The 21,035-nt window shown below is 66.1% G+C and overlaps 1 protein-coding gene across 3 annotated transcripts; it reads right to left on the bottom strand.

Annotated features, from left to right (window-relative positions):
• Positions 1 to 1,465: 1,465 nt before the first annotated feature.
• CYTH1 (cytohesin 1) lies at positions 1,466 to 20,544 on the bottom strand. Of its 3 annotated transcripts, XM_059828370.1 has the most exons (14): positions 20,523 to 20,544; positions 10,618 to 10,700; positions 9,457 to 9,521; positions 8,578 to 8,644; positions 8,252 to 8,370; positions 7,826 to 7,906; positions 7,573 to 7,685; positions 7,353 to 7,501; positions 7,140 to 7,251; positions 6,406 to 6,408; positions 3,973 to 4,049; positions 3,586 to 3,657; positions 3,069 to 3,223; positions 1,466 to 2,837 (listed from the first exon to the last, which is right to left on the bottom strand). In XM_059828370.1, the coding sequence occupies exons 1-14, from the start codon at positions 20,542 to 20,544 to the stop codon at positions 2,759 to 2,761; spliced, it is 1,197 nt and encodes a 398-aa protein (XP_059684353.1). In that variant the 3' UTR covers positions 1,466 to 2,758. The 3 variants fall into 3 exon arrangements, with proteins under 3 accessions (XP_059684353.1, XP_059684352.1, XP_059684351.1); XM_059828369.1 differs by lacking the exon at positions 6,406 to 6,408; XM_059828368.1 differs by lacking the exons at positions 6,406 to 6,408; positions 20,523 to 20,544 and adding an exon at positions 13,500 to 13,526.
• Between the last annotated feature and the right edge of the window lie 491 nt (positions 20,545 to 21,035).

The raw sequence follows: 21,035 nt of genomic DNA, 5'->3' as shown, positions 1-21,035 counted from the left end.
CGAAGCCCCGCTCAGCCAGGGGCTGTGCAGACCCCACACCCCAATCCCTCCATGCTCCCCTCACTGTCCCCCCACCGCTGCCCTCAGCCTTCCCTCTGCACACTGCAGCCTCACAGGGAGCTGCTGGTCCCATCCCTGCCTGGCCCCATCAGGCCCATGGCTCCATCACCCCCCAGCCTACCCCATCCTTGGCCCTATCGCCCCCCAGTGTGCCCCATTGCCCCCCAGCCTGCCCCATTCCTGCCTGCCCCTACTGCTCCACTGCCCTGCCGCACCCCTCAGCCCTCCAACAGGCTCCAGCCACTGTCCACAGCCCAACTGACACCGGCTGCAGCCCCAACTGACACCAGCACCGGCCCCAACCGACACCAGCTGCAGCCCAACTGCCTCAGAACTGCAGGGCTGGCCCCACGCCTGCCCCCCGCCCCCCCAGTGTCCCTGCCTGGCCTCCCTTGGCAAGAGCTGTTTGCCCGCACACCCATCACCCTAGCCAAACTCACACCCATCACCCTAGCCAAACTCACAACGGGGTGCCGAGGGCTGCCCTGCCCAAGGGGGGCAGGGTCTGTGGCGGGGCCTGCCCCCGGCTCTGCCAGGCTCCCCACCATGGCCCGGGTCTCTGCATGAGTGTGCAGGTGGCTGGACCAGCGTCCCCCAGCCCCAGCATGGCCAGCACAGGCTCTGTGGCTCCCAGCTCCCCCTTGGCCTGACGTAGCTTTCGATCACGTTCCCATTTACAGTTGGTTCCACCCAGGGGAGGTTTGATACCCCAGAGCCCAGCACAGGACCAGGGCTGGTGCAATGGTTCCCCCCACACGCCCTGGCCCCCGTTGCAGGCAGGGCAGGGCCCCTCCCCGGTGCTCAGCCATCCAGCAGCTGCCAGACGAGAACTGGGATGTGAGCAGGGGGTACCCAAGGGGGTGCCCCACTACCCCCGTGTCTCGGGCCCCTCGCACCAGTGCAGTGTGTGCCGCTGTGCAGCTGGGGGTCCGGCGCTGCACGGTCCAGCCCCTAGGTCCCTGCAGGTGGGTAGCTGCCCACCACCCACCTGAGCTCGGTGCCAGCCCCACTGCACACCAGGCAGGTGGCACGCAGGTTGCAGGACCAGGAGCCATCCTGACCCACCACGGCCCCCCAGCCCTGTGGCAAGGTCCCCAGGGAACCCTCCTGGCAGCCAGTGGGAAGCTGAGGGGAGCTGGTGAGGGCACAAGGCACGCAAACACCTCCCAGCACACCAAGAAACATGAGGCCTTGAACGGGAACAGGCAGAGACTCAAACCAGGTCCACGTTGGCTGTAGCACTGCCAGCTTCATCCAATGAGGCATCACTGCAGGGCTGGGCACCGAGATGTTGGAGCTGGGAGAAGCGTGAACCCGGTCGCAAAGCCGGGGGCACGAGCTGGCGGTGAGGTGCCGGGGGCTCCTGCCCATCCCTAGCCGCACAGAGACCACAGGAGGCTGAGGCTAAGCGTGGTTCGATGTTTATTTGCTGCAGATCCTCAGCACTAGTTTACAAGGCCGTGGCAAAAAAAACCAAAAAGAGATTAGAATAAAAAATCCTGCCACCCCCCGCCCTCCAGAGAGGCCTCTGCACAGAACAACCCGACATACAAAATAATCTAAAAGGAGAAAACTATACAGGAGTATTTACACCTCTGATAAATAGACTAATACTGATCCAGGTGCCTCTCTCCAGACCATCCACAGTGGCCGGGGGAACAGGACAAGACACGGGTGTTTGCAAGGCAGAGGCAGGGGCACTGCAGCCCCCAGCCCAGCCAGACCCCTCAACAGCAGTCGTCCCTGGCACAGGCTCTGGGCATATCTCACCACCTGCTTGGGAGTGGGGGCTTGTGCTTGAGAAGACGACAGCCACACCTGGCACAGTCTCCCCTGCCCCTCTCTGAGGGGATCGTGCTGCAAGGACATGCCAGGGGCAATGCCACCTGGTGCTGCCGGACCAGAGCCCTCATCCGAGCTCTGGCACCCCACAGCTGGGCAAGGACATGTCTGTGCCCCATGTGGCACCACTGCACACCGTGATGGTGACAACTCCCTGTCCGTCAACCCTCCCTGCACCTGTGGGGACCGTCCCTGGTGCAGGGGACAGCTGGGAAGGTCCAAGGCAGCAATGTGGGGAAGCCCAGGACAGACCCAGGCCCGCTACAACGAGGGCCAGGAGTCATGCCTCCACTGGGCCACCCCCCAGCTGCCCCGGGGCTGCTGCCCTTCACCCCAGCGCCTGCAGCACCCCAAAACCGCGAGCTGCTAACCGTCAGCTGTTCACCTTCCTGACGGAACACCCCAAGTGCTTCAGGACGTGGATGCTGGGGGGGACCCAAGCAGCACGTGCGGCTGCACGTTTGCTAGGGGAGAATCGGGAGCAGGGAGAGCACCCATGGTGCCCTACTGCCTGGCCACAGCTGGCTGAGGCGGGAGGGGAGGACGGTACACACACATGGCACTCCCCATCCTGCAGCCAAGCCTGGGACAGGACACAGCTCCCCGCGCCCAGGGGTGTCGCTGTCCCAGCTCCAGCCCATGAAGATGCTGTCCTGGAGATGAGGCAGTGATGTGGAGGCCAGAGCCACCGAGGCACCTGTGCCCCCTCCCTCTCCCCAAGGTAAAGAAACTGCGAAGCTGGGTCCTGGGCCCCGAGGGCCAGGCTGCAGCACAGCCCCAGCCCCACAGCTCTCCAGGGAGGGGAGATGCTCGGGCTGCCAGGGGCATGCCAGCCTCGCAGCGCCAGGGGAGGCTGCTAGTGTCTCTTGGTGGAGGACACCTTCTTCTTCCTGGCGGCCAGCATCTCGTAGAAGGGGTCCCGGCTGATTGCTGCCCTGGCAGGGGGAACAAGGGCTGGGGTTAGCTGTACAGCCAGGTGAAAACTGCTGTAGGTTGGGTCTGACCTGCCTGGCAGGGCCTCGGGCAGGTCCCTTTGTGCCCCTGGGAAAGCCATTCCCCCATCCTTGCAGGATGCCCTGGGAAGCACTGCCCTCCCAAAGCACAGCAGACAGGTCCCCGCTGTGCCCCTGCCCAGCACTGTGCCACCTGCTCCTCCAAGCACTCACTTGATGCACTTGATCCACTCCTCCTTCTCCTCAGGCGTGGGGGCGGAGATGCGGTACACCGTGTGATTCCCCTCCACCACGCGCCCATCCGCCTCCGTCTTGCAGGCCTTGATCACCTGGTCCTTGTTGTCGGGGATGTAGAGCTCAAAGCAGTTCTGGGAGGGAGGAGACCGACCGTTCAGAGGCAGCCCCCGCTTCCAAAAGGGACCCCGGGCTGGGAAGGACGAGGCAGAGCACCGAGGCTGCAGGCGCTCCTCTGGCACGGCCACCCCCAATGGATGGACATGCTGTGACCATCACCCCATGGTCCCCAGGCATGCCCTGTCACCAGCGCTGGACACTGCCGTAACTGGCCCCAGGTCTGCACCCCGCTGCTGTGATGGGTGGAGGCAGCAACTGCTGCGGGGCCATCCCTCGGGGACTGCAGCACCTCCCAGCTTTCCCTGCCCTGCTCCTACCCCAACCAAAGCACCAGGGCTGCCCCTCCAGCCCCGGGGGACCCTGCCGTGGCACTCACGGGCTTCTTCGAGTCCTCCACCTCGCGGATGCTCAGGTTCTCCAGGGGGATGATGCCACGGGGCTCTTTATCCTGGTGGGTCCAAGCAGAGGCTTTAGCTGCAGGCTGGATACCTCCAAACCCCACACGTGTGCCCCAAGCAAGGCTGGATGCTGCAAACACCCCTATCCCCAACACCTCTCTGAACAGGCATCTAGTGCTGCCTGGCCTGAGGGCCGCGTCCTGCACCCCTACAGTCACCGGCACCCCAGCATGGCAGGAGGCAGGCTGCCAGCCCCGCGCCGGGATGCTGCGCCCAGTTTGCGCCATGCAGGCAGATGAGCACTGGGCCGGATCTGGCGCCCTTCCCTGCCCCAGCTCAAAACACCCCGAGCTAAGGTCACTGACCGTTGTGTACTCAAAGTAGTAAAGGCAGTTGTCAGTCAGGATGAACCAACGTCGCTTCCACGTCTTCACCCTGCCTCCTGGGAGCAGAGAGGAGCAGGTTGGGCGCAGCCCTGGCAGAGCGTGGCCAGGGCACGCGCCTGGAGGCTCGCGGCACATAGAGGCTACGGCAGAGCCGGAGCCCACACGGACACACACAGACAAGCACCGGGCGCCGGGGCGCAAGCAGAGCCAGGCAGTCCGGCGGGTGCCGGGCGCAGCAGCAGCAGGCAGCACACACCACGCCGCGCAGGGCACGAGCAGGAGCGGAAAGCAGACGGATGAGGATGGAGGCGGAGGGTGGCGGGGGGGCCGGGCCAGGCCTTGGACTTATGGTTGGACTTGATGATCTTACCGGTCTTTTCCAACCTTAATGATTCTGCGATTCTGGGAGCACTGCACCCATTCCCACCCAGAACACTGAGCATGGCCAGAGAACGCTGTAGCCATGCAGCTCTTGGGGGGACGCAGGGGCTTTCGGTTCACAATGACCACAGCCCTGCTGCATCCCAGCCAGCACAGCCCAGTGCCAGGGCAAGGCACGAGCCCAGGGCTACGGCTCGCAGACTTTTGGTTGGAGGCATTTTCACAAATGTCACCGCAGAGGGAGAAGCCGCTCCCTGGGCTCCAGGACTGCTCACCCCTGGGCCCGGCTCCCCCTCCACCGCACCGGTGCGCTTTGGCCATCGCGGCGGTGCTGGATGTGCTGCCACTGCGGGACGAGCACCCAGGGGCCAGTGTGGATGCAAGGAGGCACTGTGTGTACTGGGGGCTGTGCTCATCTCCCCCACCCTGCCGGGAAGGCCCTGTGCCTCCCTGCTCCTCCATGCCAGCTGGCCACCCACCCCAGTGTCTGCCCCAGAGCCCGGCTGGGGCCAACACTTCCTAGAGGAAAAACCCCCTCTGCCTCCCTCCAGCCAAGCCCACCCCAAAACCCAGGGCTTGACCCTCTCCGCCCCCAGCCCTCCCCAGGGCCACCTCTTCTCCCAGGGCTGCAGGTGGGAAGAGGCCATGTGCCAAAGCAGGGGCCCACAGCGCAGGGAGCACAGGAAGAGCCCGGGGTTTAGAGCCCGCGGGGGTGCAGGGCTCCGCGGGGTCAGGCAGCGCTTGCAGGGCCGGATGGGGGACAGGCCCCAGGGCCAGCGCAGCCCCGGGGACGAGCACCGATGGTCCCCCGCACCCTGGGGCTGCAGGTGCTGGAGCCAGGGCAGTGCTGGCACACAGCACGGGGACTGCCACGAGCCCCCAGTGCGGCACAGGGCACCACACGGACAGCTCCTGCCTGCTCCCATCCAGCTCCAGGCACTCAGCAGCCCCCCGGACCCCCTGCACACAGGCTGGGGCCCTTCCCGAGGACATCCCAAACCCATCCCCATCCCCATCTCTCGTGGTGCCGGAGGCAAAGACCCACTGCGGCCAGGCTGAGCTGCCTGCACACACAGCGAAGCACGGACTGGTGGGCGGCCCCTGCCAGTAGCTGGGCAAGGAGCGGCTGCGACCCTGTCCACCCCCGGGCTGTGGGGTGCGCCGGGGTAGTGGAGGGGGCCGACAGACCTCGGGGAGCGTTCGGCATCGGCAGGGCCGGTACTCCGCACCCCTGGCATCCCTGCCCTGGCGGCGTCAGGAGCGGGGCTGACCCCTCAGCAGGCGAGGTCCCTGGGGCAGTGCGGGTGGTTAGCAGCAGCAGCAATGAGACTAATCACCAGCAATTAAAAACGAAAAGGAAACGAAGCCCCAGCGGTGTGAGCAGAGCGGGGAGAGGGGTACGTACCTCCTGGAGTTGGGGGCAAGGAAAGGAAGAGCCAAAATCATGGAAACATACAAATGAGGGAGAAAAGAAAATTAAAAAAAAAAGGGAAAAAAAAAAAAAGAGGAAACCCCAAAGAACCCCCCTCGCCCCACGCGGGTCAGTGGGGCAGGGCTGCAGCAGGGAAGCCGTGAGGAGCTGGGCAGGCGGCACCACTGCAGGGGCCAACCTGCCCTGGCTCGCTGTGGCTCTGTGGGACAGATCTGCTCGGTTGGGGGGGTGCAGGGCCTGGCTCCCCCCCCATGGCCTCCCTGTGGGGTCCCTCCCTGCCCCACGAGTGGGATGAGCCATGGCAGCCGGGCTGGAGCCCACGGCTGCTCTGCCGCCTCTCTGCCCTCCCAGCTGCCAACGGCCCCGACAAGCGGCGGGTGCCGACCTGCCGTGCACGGGGCCCTTCTGCCAGCAGTGTGCTGAGCTCACTCAGGGACAGGAGAGGCAGGTCTGGGGCTCTCCCCCATGTCCCCCCACCCCAGAGCCGGTAGGCAGATGGCCTTTGCTCAGCCCCAGGGCCGGGCTCTGCACTGGTCAGGGCACGGGGAGGGGTAAGGCCCCTCTCCCATCCCGAGGGGGTGGCAATACAGCAGAAACACCCCCTGGTGAGAGGACAGAGTCCCGACCCCAGCGAGAGCCCCAGGGAAAGGCCCCCACCAGACCCCGCTCCTTCCAGCACCCCATCATCCCCCCTCGCTTAACCCAGGCAGAGGATTCCCCAGAGCTGCTGAGAGGAGAAGCCACAGGAGCCAGGGCGTGGGGCAGGCTCGCCGGTCACGAGAGCCAGGCTGTGCAGCGGGGCCGCAGGGATGCCATGCACGCTGCCTGCATGTGGAGCCGGGATGCGGAGGTGATAATGCTGTGGGAAGGTGAGGCAGGGACCAGTCTGTGGCATGGAGGGGGGGACGCACGCAGCCTGGGGCAGCTCGCCGCTCACTCCCGGGGGCCTGCTCCGACAGGACCCTGCTGTGACTCAGTGATGAGAAGGGCCTCACGGTCTCTGTGCTCTGACACCAGACCCCGGTACCAGCTCTGCACCCCAGGGCTTGCTCAACCTAGAGGCAGAATCCCCCGGGACGCCCACCCAGCCGCACCACAGGGCCTCATCAGCTGTAAGTCCACTCCTGCCACCCAGCCCAGGGAAGACAGAGGGCTGCTGGATGTATGGATGCCTTCCCCATAGGGGCTGTGCCCCTGTCTGCAGCCTCTTGCCCCTTTGCAGGGCCACGCTCCAAGGAGCCAGGACAGCAGGTGTGGTGCACGCAGCCCAGAGGCATTACACACACGGCCCAGCTCCTCCCCGGGCCGCATCTGCCTGGCTGCCAGCACTCACCTAGCTTCAGGAGCCAGCCCTCCCGGTCGGGGTTGAAGAACGTGTGGGTGAGGTCATTGCCATCGTCCTCAGGGATTTTGAAGGGTTCATTTTTGATGCTTTCATAGAGATTCTGGTACAACAATACACGGCGTCAGCTCTGTTCCACCCGGGAGCCCTGCAACGGGCCAACTCTGCAGCCCAGCCCCAGCCCCTCTGCGTCCCATCCCTCACCCGGAGCAGCTCCTCAGGTAGGTCCCCCCCGTCGTTGATGCCGCGGTTCATGGCGATGAAGCGTTCTGCTGTGGGTTTGTCCTTGACGTTGGGGTTGTGCAGGCTGGTGTTCAGCATGATGATAGCGAAGGAGAGTACGTAGCAGGTGTCTACAGGGGCGGAGGGGAAAGTCAGCTGCAAGGCAGGATGGCCGGACAGAGGGGCTGAGAAAGGTGCTTACCTGTGGACTGGAAGACGCCAGGGTTGCACTGGCAGTACCGCTGGGCAAAGGCCTCCATCATCCGGTCGATCTTCTGCGCCTCCCCAGGCAGCCGGAAGCTCCACAGGAACTGCCTGTGAAGAGTGAGGCGTCGCACTGCTTTGGGGGCTCCACACTCCCTCTGGCCACACTCATGTTGCTCCAGCCCCCCACCAGCCCGCTGCCCATCTCCCCTGGTGGGACATGGCTCAGTTCCCCAGCCCCCTTCACTCACCGCAGGGCCTGCACGAGGTTGAGGTCAGTGAACTCATGCAGCTCCACAAAGGCATGCAGGACTTGGATGTTGAATTCATCCCTGTGGGAACAAAGCCAGAGCACGAGGGATGCATGATCAGCAAGTCCTGTGACTGCCGAGCGGCCCCACGTCTCCCTGCCCTGCTCCAGACTGCTCATTTGTGGGGGAAAACTTGCAGCTACCCCTCAGCTGCAGTCCTGGGCTGGTTTGCACACACTGGCCTCTCACAAGTGCCAGCCACGGATTGAACAGCCCCCCAGCTGACCTTGGCACTCAGGGTGCCCAACTCCCCATGCACCCCCACTCAGCTGCCCTGGAAGCTCAAAGAGCTGCAGCATCCCATCTCTTAGGCGGTGAGAGCCCAGGGCACCCTCAGAAGACCCGAGCCACCCCAGGCCAGCGTACCTCTCGCCCAGGTAGTCACCGATGGCTGTCTTGTTGAGGCCCTCTCCCTTGTAAAGGAACTGAGCGATATCCTCGCACGTGTTCTTCAGCAGGTCATTTTCGATCAGGAACTGGATGCCCTGGAGTGGTGCAAGAGGTGCTGCTCTGGGGCTTGCTGCTGTCCCTGCCAGTCCACCCGCTGCTTCCCCAGCCCCTGCCCTGGACGCTGGCTCTGCCCCGGCCCCAGCGGGCAGCCAGGCACATGGACTGCGAGGTGGCAGAGCCCAGCACAGGCCCAGACAGGCTCGTGAACTGTCCCGCTCCCTGCCCAGCCCATCCCGCAGTACCTTCTTGGGATCCATGTTGAACTTCTTCCTGCCCATCGCCACCTGCTTGTTCCTCTGCATGTTTTTCCTGCAAGGCACAAAGCAGCTCTGAGCACCCAGGAGAGACCTGGCTGCCTCCTGCCTGCCCCCTCTCCCCTCTGGCAGAGCACTGCGGGGAGTGGTCAGCCTGGACCGAACGGGAACAGAGCAACTCGGACTGGGCCAGGTCCCCTGTGTGGAACCTTCATGTGGCGAAGCCAGCACACTGCTCCATGTCTCTGCCCCGCTCCACGGCAGAACAGCATGGGGCTGCTCTCAGCCCGCCGGGCCCTGGAGCAAAGAGGAGTTGCTGTGCCTCGTCCATGGGAACACCCTGTGCAGAGGGGTTGCTGGGTACAGCATCCCAGCAGGTCACCTCTGCATGGGGAGAGGCTAGGGCAAACTGGGTGTGGCAGGGGTCTGGGGAGAACAGCCTTCAGGCCCCAGTGGGGCCAGCGTGAGGGTGACAGCCTTCATGCCCCAGTGGGTGATCGGAAACGATGCTGCGAGTCAGCTCCCGTCGGCTGCCGGGACCCCCTAATCCCAGGCTGGCACCGCCTGCGCCAGCTCAGAATAACAAAGTCCGACAGTCGCTGTGGCCAGACAGAGGGGCTGAGGCTTGGAAAAACAGACCTTTGGAGCAGCAGTTCAGACTGGGATCCTGCTACTGCTCCAAGGAATTCAGAGTGCTTGGGAAAGCCACCCGCACCAGCACCCACAGGATGAGTCTGCACCGCTCAGCTGCCCGCAGCTCCCACACCACGCAAGCAAGCCAGCATCCAGGGCCAGCCCCGCTGTAGGGGAAGGGGCTCAGCGGAGGCCCCAGGCTCTGCTGGGACCCTGTGACAGCAGAGGACTCACCTCTCCTCCGTGGACCCCAGGTTCTCGATCTCATTCGTCACTTCTGCTATCTCATCTTTCAGCCTCTGAAGGGAGAGAGCGCACTGAGACAGGAGGTGCCTCCCTCCCTCCCAAACCCTCCAGCCTCCCAGCCCTGAAGGCAGTCCCGGGGCCATTCCCCCAGGAGGCCTCGGCAGCCCCCCCTTCCTTCCCTCCTTCCCACCCCGAGTGCTGCCCTGGGGCTGAACCAGATCTGGGGTGCTCGCAGAGGGGGCTGGCTGCACCCTGCTGCTAATCCCCCTGCAGCATCGCCATGCTCCGAGCGTGCAGGAAGGAAGAGATTCAGAGGTTAACAAAATTACCCCCTAATCCCTTTAGATCATGCCCAGCATATGGCAGTAATTAGCCTCTGCTGCCTTAATCAGGGACATGACTGACGAGTGTCCCAGATGAGCACTGACCTCGCAGTCACTTGCCAGGGCAGTGGCCTGGCCCAGAGACACAGTCCCTGCCCGTGCCAGGGAGGGGCTGGCACGGAGACGACGGTGCCCCGGGCCGCGGGGAACGGCACAAACGCGTGGCCCGGAGCTCTGCAGGGTGCAAGGAAAAGCCGCGACTGCCTCGGCCAGGCAGGGCAGGCCAGCTGCCAGCCCAGGCCCACGTCCCCTGCTGGGACCCTCTCCCCGGCCCTGGGGCCCTGCAGAGGCAGTGCTATCGGGCAGTGGGGCAGCAGATCACGGGTGCCCACCCCGCGGGCCCAGCTCGCCCTGCCCTGTGGTTCCAGCAGCTCCAATCCTCTGCCCCAGAAGGTCCATGAGAGCCCCCATGGGCCACAGGGAGGGGGGTGGTGGTGAGGAAAGGGGACAGGAGCACAAACCCCACCCATGGCCCTGCCTGGGTCTGCTCCTGCGTGGGTTCTGCCAGTCTGGGGCACTGCACCCCGATCCCATGGCCATTACGGACAGCCCTGGCCAGGGCAGCGTCTCCTCCCCGCCTCACCTGGGCCACTCTCCCCTTTCCCAGCAGCGGTTCCAGGGACTCTGGATGGGGCTGCAGGGACCCTGCCCAGTGACATGGGCAGGGAGATTGTCCCCTGCCTCCCTGGGGACAGCCTCGAGCAAGAGGCTGCCACGTCCAGGCCAGGGGGATTGTGCGTGCAGGCAGTGGCCCTCAGCATCACACCTGTATGTCAGCCAGCAGCTCCTGCTTGCGGCGGCGGATGTTCTCCAGCTCCTGGCACTCCTCCGGGGTCAGGTCACTGGGCACTGAATGGAGACACGGTCAGGTCAGCACATGCGGCCATGGGAATCATCCCTGCCAGGCTCCAGGCACAGCCTCTGCTCCCAGACAGCAGCCCAAGGCCCATCAGAACCTGGGATGTGGACCTGCTGGGTGCCCAGAGGAGCCGGGCCATCAAGCAGTGCCCCCAGCCCTGCACAGCAGCCAAGTGCCACCAACAGCACGTGAGGAATGCAAAGGCCAAGGCATCGTCCCGCCAGGCAGTGTCAGCAGCTACAGCGGGGGAGCCGGGCACTGCCGGTTCCTGCTGATTCAGCCCGCAGCAGCCAAGCAGCAAGGACCAGCACGGCCCCTGGACTGGCTCCAGCACTCCTCGCCCCGGCCCCAGCCCTGCCACCCCACCAAGTCCAGTTTAACTCCACTCTACCCTAGCTGGGTGGGTGTTGGTGCCTGTCCTGGTCCCTGCTATGGCTGGGCAGCTCTGCTGTGCCCCATAGTACCCGGCTCCACACGGACCTGGAGCCCCACAGGTTGCTCTGCCACACCAGGCCAGCCCTGGAGAAAACCAGCTCCTGGCCACCCTTGCAGCCCCCTCTGTGCTGGATCTGTCCTTCTGAGCCAGGGCCCGGAGCCGGCACACCCTCCAGACAAACCTCACCCACATGCCGTGCAATCTACACCTCCCTGTCACCCGGTGGGAGCCAGGCACCCCCTGCCCAACACCATCCCCGAGGCTCAAGCCCGGGGCTGCTGCACGTCTCCTGCTTGCTCCTGAGCCCCGCAGCTCCTGGCACATTCCTGGTGCTCCCCAGCGCGTGACCTCCCACTCTGCAGCGACACGGCATCCCGCTTCTGTTCTCGCCCGTCCCCAAGGTCACCCGCTCCTCCTGCAGCGCTCCTGGCCCTTGTCTACCACCCGTGCCTCCCACCTCTGCCAGCAGGTTCCAGCAGCTCCCAGCAGCTCCCTTGCATGCCACATCAAGGCCGCCTGTGGAAACACCAAAGCACTGTCCCTCCAGAGCACCGTCCCTGAGGGAGGTGGCAGCAGCACCCACCGGCTGGGCCCTTGCGCGGCCTCCTGCCTAGGGGTGCTGGGGACAGGCGTGCGGCAGGGCTGCCACTGCCCTCTCCTTCCCCAAACATTACCGCTCTGTTCTGCTGAGGCCCCGCATGCCGCCACGGCTGTGGTCTCCAGGCCACCACTGCCACCAGCCTGGACTCACCCGAAGCGTCCCCAGCACAGCCGCCTGCCCCGTCCCAGTGCCCAGGGATGCCACATGCCTTTGGACCGGCACCGTCCTCAACTGCGCATGGTTTCTCCCCGAGCCGCCGCCGCCTCCTCCGTGGGAGCCGCACGCGCCCCTGGGGCAATCGCAACCACGCAAACCGAATCTCTGAACTCAGCACTTCCTTGGCTCCGCTTAGGCTTTCTGACGAGCTTCCTCCTTCGCAAAAATCCCCCACTGCCAAGGTTAGAGGCAGCCTTGGCTTGCGACACCATCCCTCCAGACGTGACGGCAACGCTTCCCAATATTTTCAGTCTCCGACGCTAGGAAGTATGAACCAGACAACCCTGCTCATGGCACCAGGTTAAAAGTTATTTAAACTTAAAATACTGGAGGTTTGCCTTATCGAACATCCAAGCACCCTTCACGCACCCCAGTGCCGTTCCCGCAGGTGCTCGGCCCCTCCTGCCCGGTGCCCAGGGCACCTGGCAAGCCCAGGCTTGCTGTGGGAGGGCCGAGCTGCATCGCATGCCTGTTGCCAGATACAAAACCCCCTAAATCCCTGGGCTGCAGCGCTCCTCGCTGTGCCGCAGGACCCTCCCGTCCAACCGCGGCCACAGGGGATGTGAAATTCAGTGCCTGGGCTGGACCTGCCCTGAGGTGACCTGGCCGAGGGCGCTCGGCTGGAGCCAGCAAAGGGACCCGCTGGCGCTCAGCTGACGAGCAGCAAGGGAGCCCCAGCAGGAGCAGCTCTGCCTCCCCTGCCCACCTGCAAGCGGGCAGGGGTCTCGGCAGGCCGCGAGGCAGGCGCAGCAGAGAATGCGAGGCTGCAGGGCAGAGGGGGCCGGTGGGTCTGTACAGGAGCCTGAGAATGTCCCTCCCTGCCCACGCTGCTGCGGTGGAGGGTAAGCACTCGTGACAGTGGTCCAGCCATGTCAGCAGCAGCCAGAGGAAGAGAAACCCCAGACGCAAGAGCTTTTCTGGGGAAGGAAGAGGGCGTTAACCCTTCCCCAGCACTCTGCACGGCACCCGCCCCGCAGAGCGGAGCAGAGCCCAAATGGCTCCCGAGAGGCCAGCAAGCCTTGACGTGGGCTGCAGGGAAGGGGAGACCCGAGCGGCGCTTGCTGCCCCAGCTTCATCCTGGCACAGGAGTTGGGGCACAGCGACCCACAGGACTGTGGGGATCCTAGCACTGGCACCTGCTCCCCGCTAGCATGTGGCCCCAGTGCAGGGGGTCCGGGGGCTCCTGCAGCTCCTGCTGCTGACAGCCGAGCCCGAGGACCCTGCACACCAGCAGCAGCAGGAGGGCAGCAAGGGGCACTGGTAGGATTCCTCCGTCTGTGCTGGGCTCCAAGGTCGCTGGGGTCTGTGGCAGCTGGGAGCAGGAGCAGCAGCACGTCCCCAACTCCCTCCGTGCCCAACACGGAGCAAAGCCCCCCGTGGCATGCAAAGGCCATGCTCGCCCCCCATGCTCCTTCCTACTCCCAAAACAAGCAGGCAGGGCCAGTGGCACAGGAGCAGGGCAGATGCGGAGCTGCCTGCCCGCCTCCCCCTCGCCCCGGCCCCACCAGCCTCCCCGCACCCCTGGGCCAGGCTCACCGCTGCCCTCCGCCCTGAGCACCATCCTGGCAGGCCGCCTCCACCAGCTCCCTCGGCCGTGCCCGCGCTGCCTGCGGCTCCGGAGAGGTGCTGCTGTTTTGGGGTGCGGACACCTGCCCGCCCTGGTGCTTCCTGGGGTGAGTCAGGGCCATGCCGGGCCAATGAGCTCCGGGGACGCCTGGGCGTCATCCTGGCCTTGCCAGGAGCCAGCACCAGCAACACCCTGTTCCTGCCGCAATGAGCCCAGGGCCGCCAGTGCCTTAACTCCTCTGTTCCCGGCTGGGCGGGGAAACGGGGCAGCCAGGGCCCTGCTCCCCCTCCTCAGCACTGGGGTCAGGGGATGTGATGTGTTGGGGGCCCTGCCAGGCAGGCACCGAGGGCTGGCCTGGCCCTTCCTTCCTTGGGGGCTGCCCAGGACACTCCACCTGGCACATCTTGAGCTCGCTGCAGCGATGCTGGGGTCCCCTCCCCTCCACCAGCTGGGGCCCCCCACCCCAGCAGACCCTCGGCCCTGCCCCACAGCTCCCCATCTGGCTCTGCCAGACTCCCCGCTGCAGATCCAGGTCCTGCACAGGCTGTAAGGACTGAGCCCCAGGCAGGACTGGGAGGGCTGTGGGGACCGCCAGTGCCTGCTGCCCTCAGCAGACTCTACAGCAGGTCACACGGCCAGACAGAAACAGAACCGGGACCAGGAGCAGGGCCAGGAGCGATGCTGGTCCCCATGGGAGGCTGCTCCCCACTGTCTCACCCCCTTGCTCCAGGGTCCCTGTACAGACCCCACCGCTCCATATGGGACCACTGTGTGGCAGAGTCTGGGGCGCGCGGGGCTGTGCCTGCAGTGGGAGCAAACCCCTGGCACGTTCCCGTCCCGCTGTCAGCTGCCTGGAGAGGCCGTGTAAGCCTTGGCCACCTTGACTCAGCTAAATCCTGCTCGGCAGTGCAAGATGGAGAAACAGCACCCAGAACACCGGCTACGGAGCAAGGGGAGGAAGGGCTTTGGAAGCCTTGCGTCAGTCCTTCAGCCCACAGCTGTGCTGCACCACTACCCAGCCCTCCCGCCAGCCCACACCGGGCCTGTGCCGGGCCACGCCGCAGGGGCAAAGGCACTGGGTTTAGGCAGACGGTGGGGACAAGCCCACAGCACCAGCCAGGGCTGTCACTGGGCTCTGCTGTGGGACGCCGCTGCTTGCGCCTGCCATGTCCCGCAGCTGGGGGGCCCAGGGGGCCCCGAAAAACTTCCTGCCTGTCTCAGCGCACCACATCCTGTTTTCACCGTGCTGTGTGCGCATCCTGGCTTGCGTCAGCCCTGTCCTTCCCCATCGACAGCCGAGGTATGTCACGAGAAGGGTTCAGGGACAGGCAGGTCCAGGAAAGACCCTCCCAGGCGGCCAGGCCCTGCACCCAGAGCCAGCCAGGGCCCTCATGCTGCTTCGGCACAGCCCTGCCCGTCACCCCCACTCCCTGTGCCCAGAGCCTGGCAGGGAACCCATGTCCACAGCCACTGCCTCACTCCCCAGCAGCTCCAGGCTCCTGCACCCCCATGCACAGAGCCCTGGCCCACGGTGTGGCTGGCTGAGCACCGGCTCAGCCATGTCCACATGCACTGAGCACTGTGCCGGTGCCGGGAGCACCGCCTGGCAGGTGCCTTGCTTGCTCTCTGCACCGTTCACTGTGCTGGGCCTCAGGCAGAACAGAGCCCGCTGCTGCTCGGCCTCAGCTGCCAGCAGGGTGCAGGGCTGGCTGGAGGAGGTCTCGCAGCTCCATGCCCCACGGCACAGCCAGCCCCAGTCCCACACTCAGGCAGGAACCTACAGACAGCAGCAGCTCACACAGGCGGCCGGCCCACAACAGCAGCCCCAAAGCAGCAGGCGCTGGGCTGTCCTGCACAGATTTCGGTTTGGAGAGCGCTGCCTCAAGCTGCCCTTGCAGCCACATGCACTTGCAGCGGCGAGGGCAGAGGAGCGCTCACATATCGCCCAGGGCAGGAGGGTGAGGGGCTGGGACAGGACCTGCCACAGCTGCACCGGGCTGCATGCACCCTCCCTGGCCACCGCCGCTGGCTCCCGAGCAACCCCCGTCCCAGCTTGGCACTCAGCACCGGTGCAGGGCAATGCCACACAAGGCAGCCTGGTGCCCGGTTGTCCTCCCTGGGCTCAGCGCTTGCAGAAGCCCGAGCCTGGGGAGGGCAGCGGTGCGTGGGGGAAGTAGGCGGCAAGACAGCGAGGACTCTCTGTGCCGCTGTCAGCAGGAGCCATATGGAGCCGGAGCTGTGGGCACCGCCACATCTGCCAGGGGGGATGGGAACCCTGTGGCGAGCAGAGGAGAGGGCACGAAGCACCTACCTGCCTTGGCAGCCACCGAGGGGCAGAGGAAGGCCTGGAAACTGGAGGCACAGAGCTCGCTGACTGTCCCCATGCTGTGGAGGTCCCGGGCAGGACGCTGCCAGCTCTGATGAGGCAGGCAGGAGCAGGCAGAGGCCTGGCAGGTGCCGTGTGGCTGAGCAGCAGGCTCCCCTGTGCCAGGGCCTGCAGGCAGGGTGCAGGCAGGGGAGCCGGAGGACTCCCCACTCTTGCTGGAGCCAGGGAAGGCGGTTCTGGCAGGGGAGCTCCAGCTGCAGGAGCCCACGCGCCAGCCCCAGCCAATCCCCGCTGCTCCCTGCCTGCACACCAGCCCGCTCTGCTCCCAATGCACCGGCCGGCAGCTCAAAGCCACTTAGAGGACAAGGAGTTTGGGAACTCCCCGGCAGCCCCCCCGACCCAGGCTGCCTGCCCCCCAGCAGCCCCCTTGCCCCCGCGGGGGGCCGGCAGTGGGGTATTTTTAGAGCGGTTTTATCCCTCAGTATTAGAGCGTTAAGCATCGGGAGCCGGCGGTCGCATAGCAACCAGCACTGCATAAAGGAAGGTGCACCAAGAGATATAACGCGGCTCTGGTGAGGCGTGGGGAGAGGGGGTGCCGCCACAGCCCCTGCTTGTGGGGTGCAGGGCCCAGGCACCGATCCTGGCACAGCCCTGACAGGCTGAGCCTGCCCTGCACGCCATGCACGGGCAGGCCCGCTGCGCCTTCTGCCAGCCCCCCGGCGATACTGGTCAGACGGCTGAGCTCCAGGCGTGCCTCGGTAGCAATGGAGGTGCCTCCTGCTCTGCCACGGTCCCGGAGTGCTGGGGGGCTCCTGCAGCAGGAACCGTGGAGGGGGTCCTGCCCCAGGATCCCAGCCTCAGGACCAGCTGTGAAGCTGGGGGAAGGCGCAGCCCTCCGGCCCCCCAGCACCTGCGTCCCCCCAGCCCCACAGGCGCCAAGCAAACCCAAACCGGACAGACAGCTCTTTCCCTCCAAGCAGGAACGATCCCCAAGCACAGGGCACGGCCGTGAGTAACAAAACCCAGAGCCTGTCAGGGCATGAGGCAGCGTCCTGTGGACAGCCCAGCTGCTGGCTTTTGGCTGCCGGGAGCCAGCAATCTCTGCTTGTCTGCGCTGGCAAGCACTGGGACCCACTGAGCTAGGAGAAAGCTGAGCTGGGCAGGCAGGAGCCCTGACGGGGCAGGCGGCGGGGAAGGGCACACTGGGAGGAAGCTGCCCTTGCAGGCAGGAGGGTGCGGGGCAGGAGGGGACCCCAGCTCCCAGGAGCAGCGTGGCTGCAGACAGGAGGAAAGGTAGAGGAGAAGGGCAGCTCATGGGGCTGCAAGGGCAGCCAGGCACTCGCCGCTGACATGACTGACCTTCTGGTTTTGGCACCACTTTCCCTTTCCCAGGGGCCGAAGCGGTGGTTGCCACATCGGCGGGGGCCTTTGGCAGCCGGGAGGCACAAGAGCAGGCAAGAGGGGCCTGGAGATGCAGGGCTGAGCCTGGCATGTGGCACGGCGAGTGCCTGCCCACGGCCCAGACTGGCAGCTAGAGAAACCCCTGTGCAGCAAGGGCACCTGCAGGTGCACCAGCCAGCTTGAAGCAGGACCAGGCGGCACTTCCCGGGCTGAGCAACCCGGACACCCGCCTCGATCCTTGCACCCTGCCTGGGCAAGGTGGAGTGTTTACAAACACCCCGGGGTTATGCTAAGCACGACTCTGGGCCCCGATCCTCTGCCTGCCAGAAAGCGGGGCCCCAGAGAGCTGCCTCCCACCACCAGCCTCCCCCCTCCCTCAGGCCCAGAGCAGAAACTTCTGACCCCGCCGCAATGGCCCAGCGCATAGAAGGGCTGAAACGACTGCTCAGGGACACGCGGGCCCTGCTGCATCCCTGATGTATAATTGCTGAGTGTCAGCAACATGGCTTATTGTCCTCTGCTCTCGAAAATCTCAGGAGAGGAAGCAGCTAATTGCCTCTGCCCAAGGCGGTGCTACCCAAGCCCCGCTGGCACCAGCCCCTGGCTCTGCTCTCCGAGCCCAGTGCCATCTCTGCACCATCCCTGTGTCTTCGACCTGGGAGCTCCAGAGCTATGCAGAAGAGCTGCTCCCCCAGCCGGGCCCAGTGACTCGCCCTGGCTCACCCCTGCATCACCGCCAGCCCCCCAGCAGCATCCCCCATGACCCCAGTCCCCTCGGTGCAGAGGTGCATGCCACAGTCCCGGGCTGCCTCCAAAGCAGCTGAGCCCGCACCAGGGGGACTACCAGGGCTTGCCAGCAAACCAGGGCTGAGCGGGCTGGCAGCGGGGAGAGGGCGGGGACCCCCCCAGCCTGCCAGGGGACCTGAGAGCCCACCCCCCCTTCAGGGATCTCCCGCACCTCACACAGCCCACCCCACCTCCTGACACCAGCCATCCTGCCCCAGACGGCGAGGCCCCCCAGGCACAAGCTGCTTTGCGGGAGGCTGCATCAGCCCCGCTTAGAGAAATCCCTTAATCCCCAAGGCCAGAGCAAGCAGTAATCCCCTGGGTGCTGCAGGATTACCAGCGCTGCCCAATCCTCGCCCCGGGGCTGGGCCTGAGACAAGACGGGGCCCAGCTCAGGACATGGTGCCGGGATGGGATCGTGCTCCCTGCGGCAGGCTGCTCACTGGTGCTGCAGCTCAGCAGGTCAGGAGCAGCCAGGCCAGTTCCCTACCATGACACTGCTGCCCCACCATCCAGAGGCGTTTGCATCCACACCGCCACACTCGCTCAGCTCCAGCCTAGGGATGGGTTCAGTGTCACCGCTGTCCCTGGGGGGAGATGTTGAGAAGGGGGTGGGAGCGCGGTCCCACACCCTGGCAGGAGCCTGCATCTGTGCTGCCAGCTGCTCACCCTGGGATTTGCTCTCTGCTGAGGCAGACGGCTGGAGAGGGGCTGTGTTATCGCAGGGCAGACACTGGCGTCAGCACAATCCCACCAGCAAGAGCCTCCCTGTCGGGCTCCCACCATGCCGACGCCTCGGCAGACTGTCCTCTGCAAAACCAACAGAGCTCAAGGGCTTTGGGAGAGCTGCAGATCGTGATGCCCCCACAACAGGGACAGCGGTGGGGATTTGGAGGTGGCTGTGCCGCCCATCCTGTGCGCCGCCCTGTGGCACCCACGGTGTGGTGAGCGGGCAATTTCTGATGCTGACAAATGATCCGGGACGTCTTCCAGGCAATTCCGGGAAGCAGCAAGAGCCTGCTCGCAGAATCGCTCCCTGCAGTGCTCTCCCCCCCGCTAATGGGCTTCATCTGACAACGCCTGTGCCGGGCCACACACCAGCGGGGCCGGGTGTTTGCACCTTATCTCGCACAGTAAACTCTCCACCACCAAGTGCAGTCACTTCTGGGGTGGAACAGCAGTCTCCTAATTGGCTACGTTGCACAACTGCGGCAGGCAGGAAGCTGGCCCATGAGCCAGCACTGCCGGCAGCAGCATCTTCACTGGCACCAGCAGCACCCAGGTGACCTCAGTTCCCGGGAAGAATGGTCACCAGCACAGCTCACAGCATTAGGACCTTGGTTTCAGATCTCATCCAGACAAACTCCAGCTTCCTGCTCAGCAAAATCCTTGCTCAAGGAAAACACACCTGCCAACCCACCAGAACCTGCCTCAGAGGGTCAAAGCACAGGCAGCGCCTTCCTGCCCGGTCCAGCTCCTCGGCACTGGGAGGGAACACTCTGCAGACACAGAGGATGGAGGAAAGCGGGAAAGCAACCTGCACACGCATGAGAGAGGGGGCCTGCAGCCCCTGAGCCACCTTGCCCCGCTCAGCCCACCCTGGGAGCGGGCCCTGGGCGCACACCAGGCGCTCCCGCGCCAGGCAGACGCGCTCCCAAGCCAGGGTGGTGCGAAACGTTCAACGGATGCCATCGACACGAGCCTGCCCTGCAGATCTGCGGAGCCTGAACTCAGACAGCGCGCAGAGGCAGCAGCTGAATACCAAATGCAGCGGAGGGAAGGCGTGCAGGCAGCGGGTCCCAGGGCCCGGCAGCACTGACGCTGCAGGCAGCAGGTCCCACACCGTGGGCAGCTGCAGCGGCAAAGCAGCACGGCGCCGGCTGCGCGGGGCCACTGGGGCTGAGCCCCGCGGAAGGACAAGGCGGTGCCGCCAGCGAAGCGGGAGGTGCCGCCAGCGAAGCGGGAGGTCCCGGGGCTGCGGGGGGTGCAAGGGGGACCAGCCCCCAGCAGCTCGCCCCGCGGGTCCCGCTCCCCGCAGGCACCAGTTGCCGGTTTCCTCCCCGCGCTTCCCCCACCGTCCCCTCGGCCCCGCCCGGCCGGTGCCGCGAAGGCCGCGGCCGCGCGTGGGCGAGCAGCCGCCCTGTCACCTGCGGGCGCGGGTCCCGCCGCCCCCGAGCCCCAGCCCGACCTGGAGCCGCCGACCCCGGCTTTGGGAAAGCCCGGGCCCATCACTCCTGCCCGCCCGGTAGAGCCCGACCACCCCTCCGCGGACACCCCCCCGGCGCGGCCCCTCGCCCCGGCCCCCGGCCGGCTGCCTGCCCGGGGCCGCGGGACCCGCCCCGGCCCTTCGCCCCGCCGCGGCCCGGTCCAGGTGGGGGCCCCAGAGCCCCGCGCCCCCCCGGGGTGCTGGACGCTCCCCCCTGCCCAGCCCCGTTCCCCCGGGGACCCCCCAGCAACGCCCCGCGGGCCCCGCACTGACCGTAGCCGCCCTCCTCCTCCATCCCGCCGCCGCCGCCGCTCCGGCCCCGCCCGCGTGACGAGGGCGCCGAGGCCGCTCCGGGCGGCGGCATGTGACGCGGGAGCGGGCGGTGCCAGGGAGGCTCCGCCCCCTCCCGTGATCGCCCCGCCGAGCCGAGCCGAGCCGAGCCGAGCCGAGCCGAGCCGAGCCGAGCCGAGCCGAGCCGGTTCACAAACACCACGAGTTTATTGCCCGCGGTCCCGGCGGCAGAGCCCCGTCCCCGCGGGGACCCCACCGCCGCCTCCCGCGTCCAGCGCGGGGCCGGGGGGGGCGGGGCCCTGCCCGGGGGGGGCCCAGGGGTTCCACTGCGACTCGCACAGGGGCAGGCGGGGAGCGGGGCAGGGAGCAGGAGGGGGCCAGAAGGGCGAGAGAGGTTGGAGCATCTCCGAGCCGCGGCCGGGAGAGGAACGCCAGCCCCGGTGCTCCCCGCGCTGCAGCAGGGGCTGGTGTTCCCCTCCCCATGGGGCCGGTGGG

The sequence above is a fragment of the Gavia stellata genome, chromosome 22 (genome assembly GCF_030936135.1).
Source record: "Gavia stellata isolate bGavSte3 chromosome 22, bGavSte3.hap2, whole genome shotgun sequence".
In the NCBI taxonomy this organism is placed as follows: domain Eukaryota; kingdom Metazoa; phylum Chordata; class Aves; order Gaviiformes; family Gaviidae; genus Gavia; species Gavia stellata.
The sequence above is the reverse complement of the archived record's forward strand: the minus strand, read 5'-3'. Positions and strand labels throughout refer to the sequence as shown.

Bases quoted from the DNA above. Each gene is read 5' to 3' on its own strand.
- CYTH1 (XM_059828370.1), bottom strand. From the start codon at position 20,544: ATGGAGGAGGAGGGCGGCTACG. The intron at 10,701-20,522 runs GTCAGTGCGGGG...GTCTCCATTCAG, and splicing joins GGAGGAGGAGGGCGGCTACG to TGCCCAGTGACCTGACCCCG. The intron at 3,224-3,585 runs GTGAGTGCCACG...CCTCCCTCCCAG, and splicing joins TGGAGGACTCGAAGAAGCCC to AACTGCTTTGAGCTCTACAT.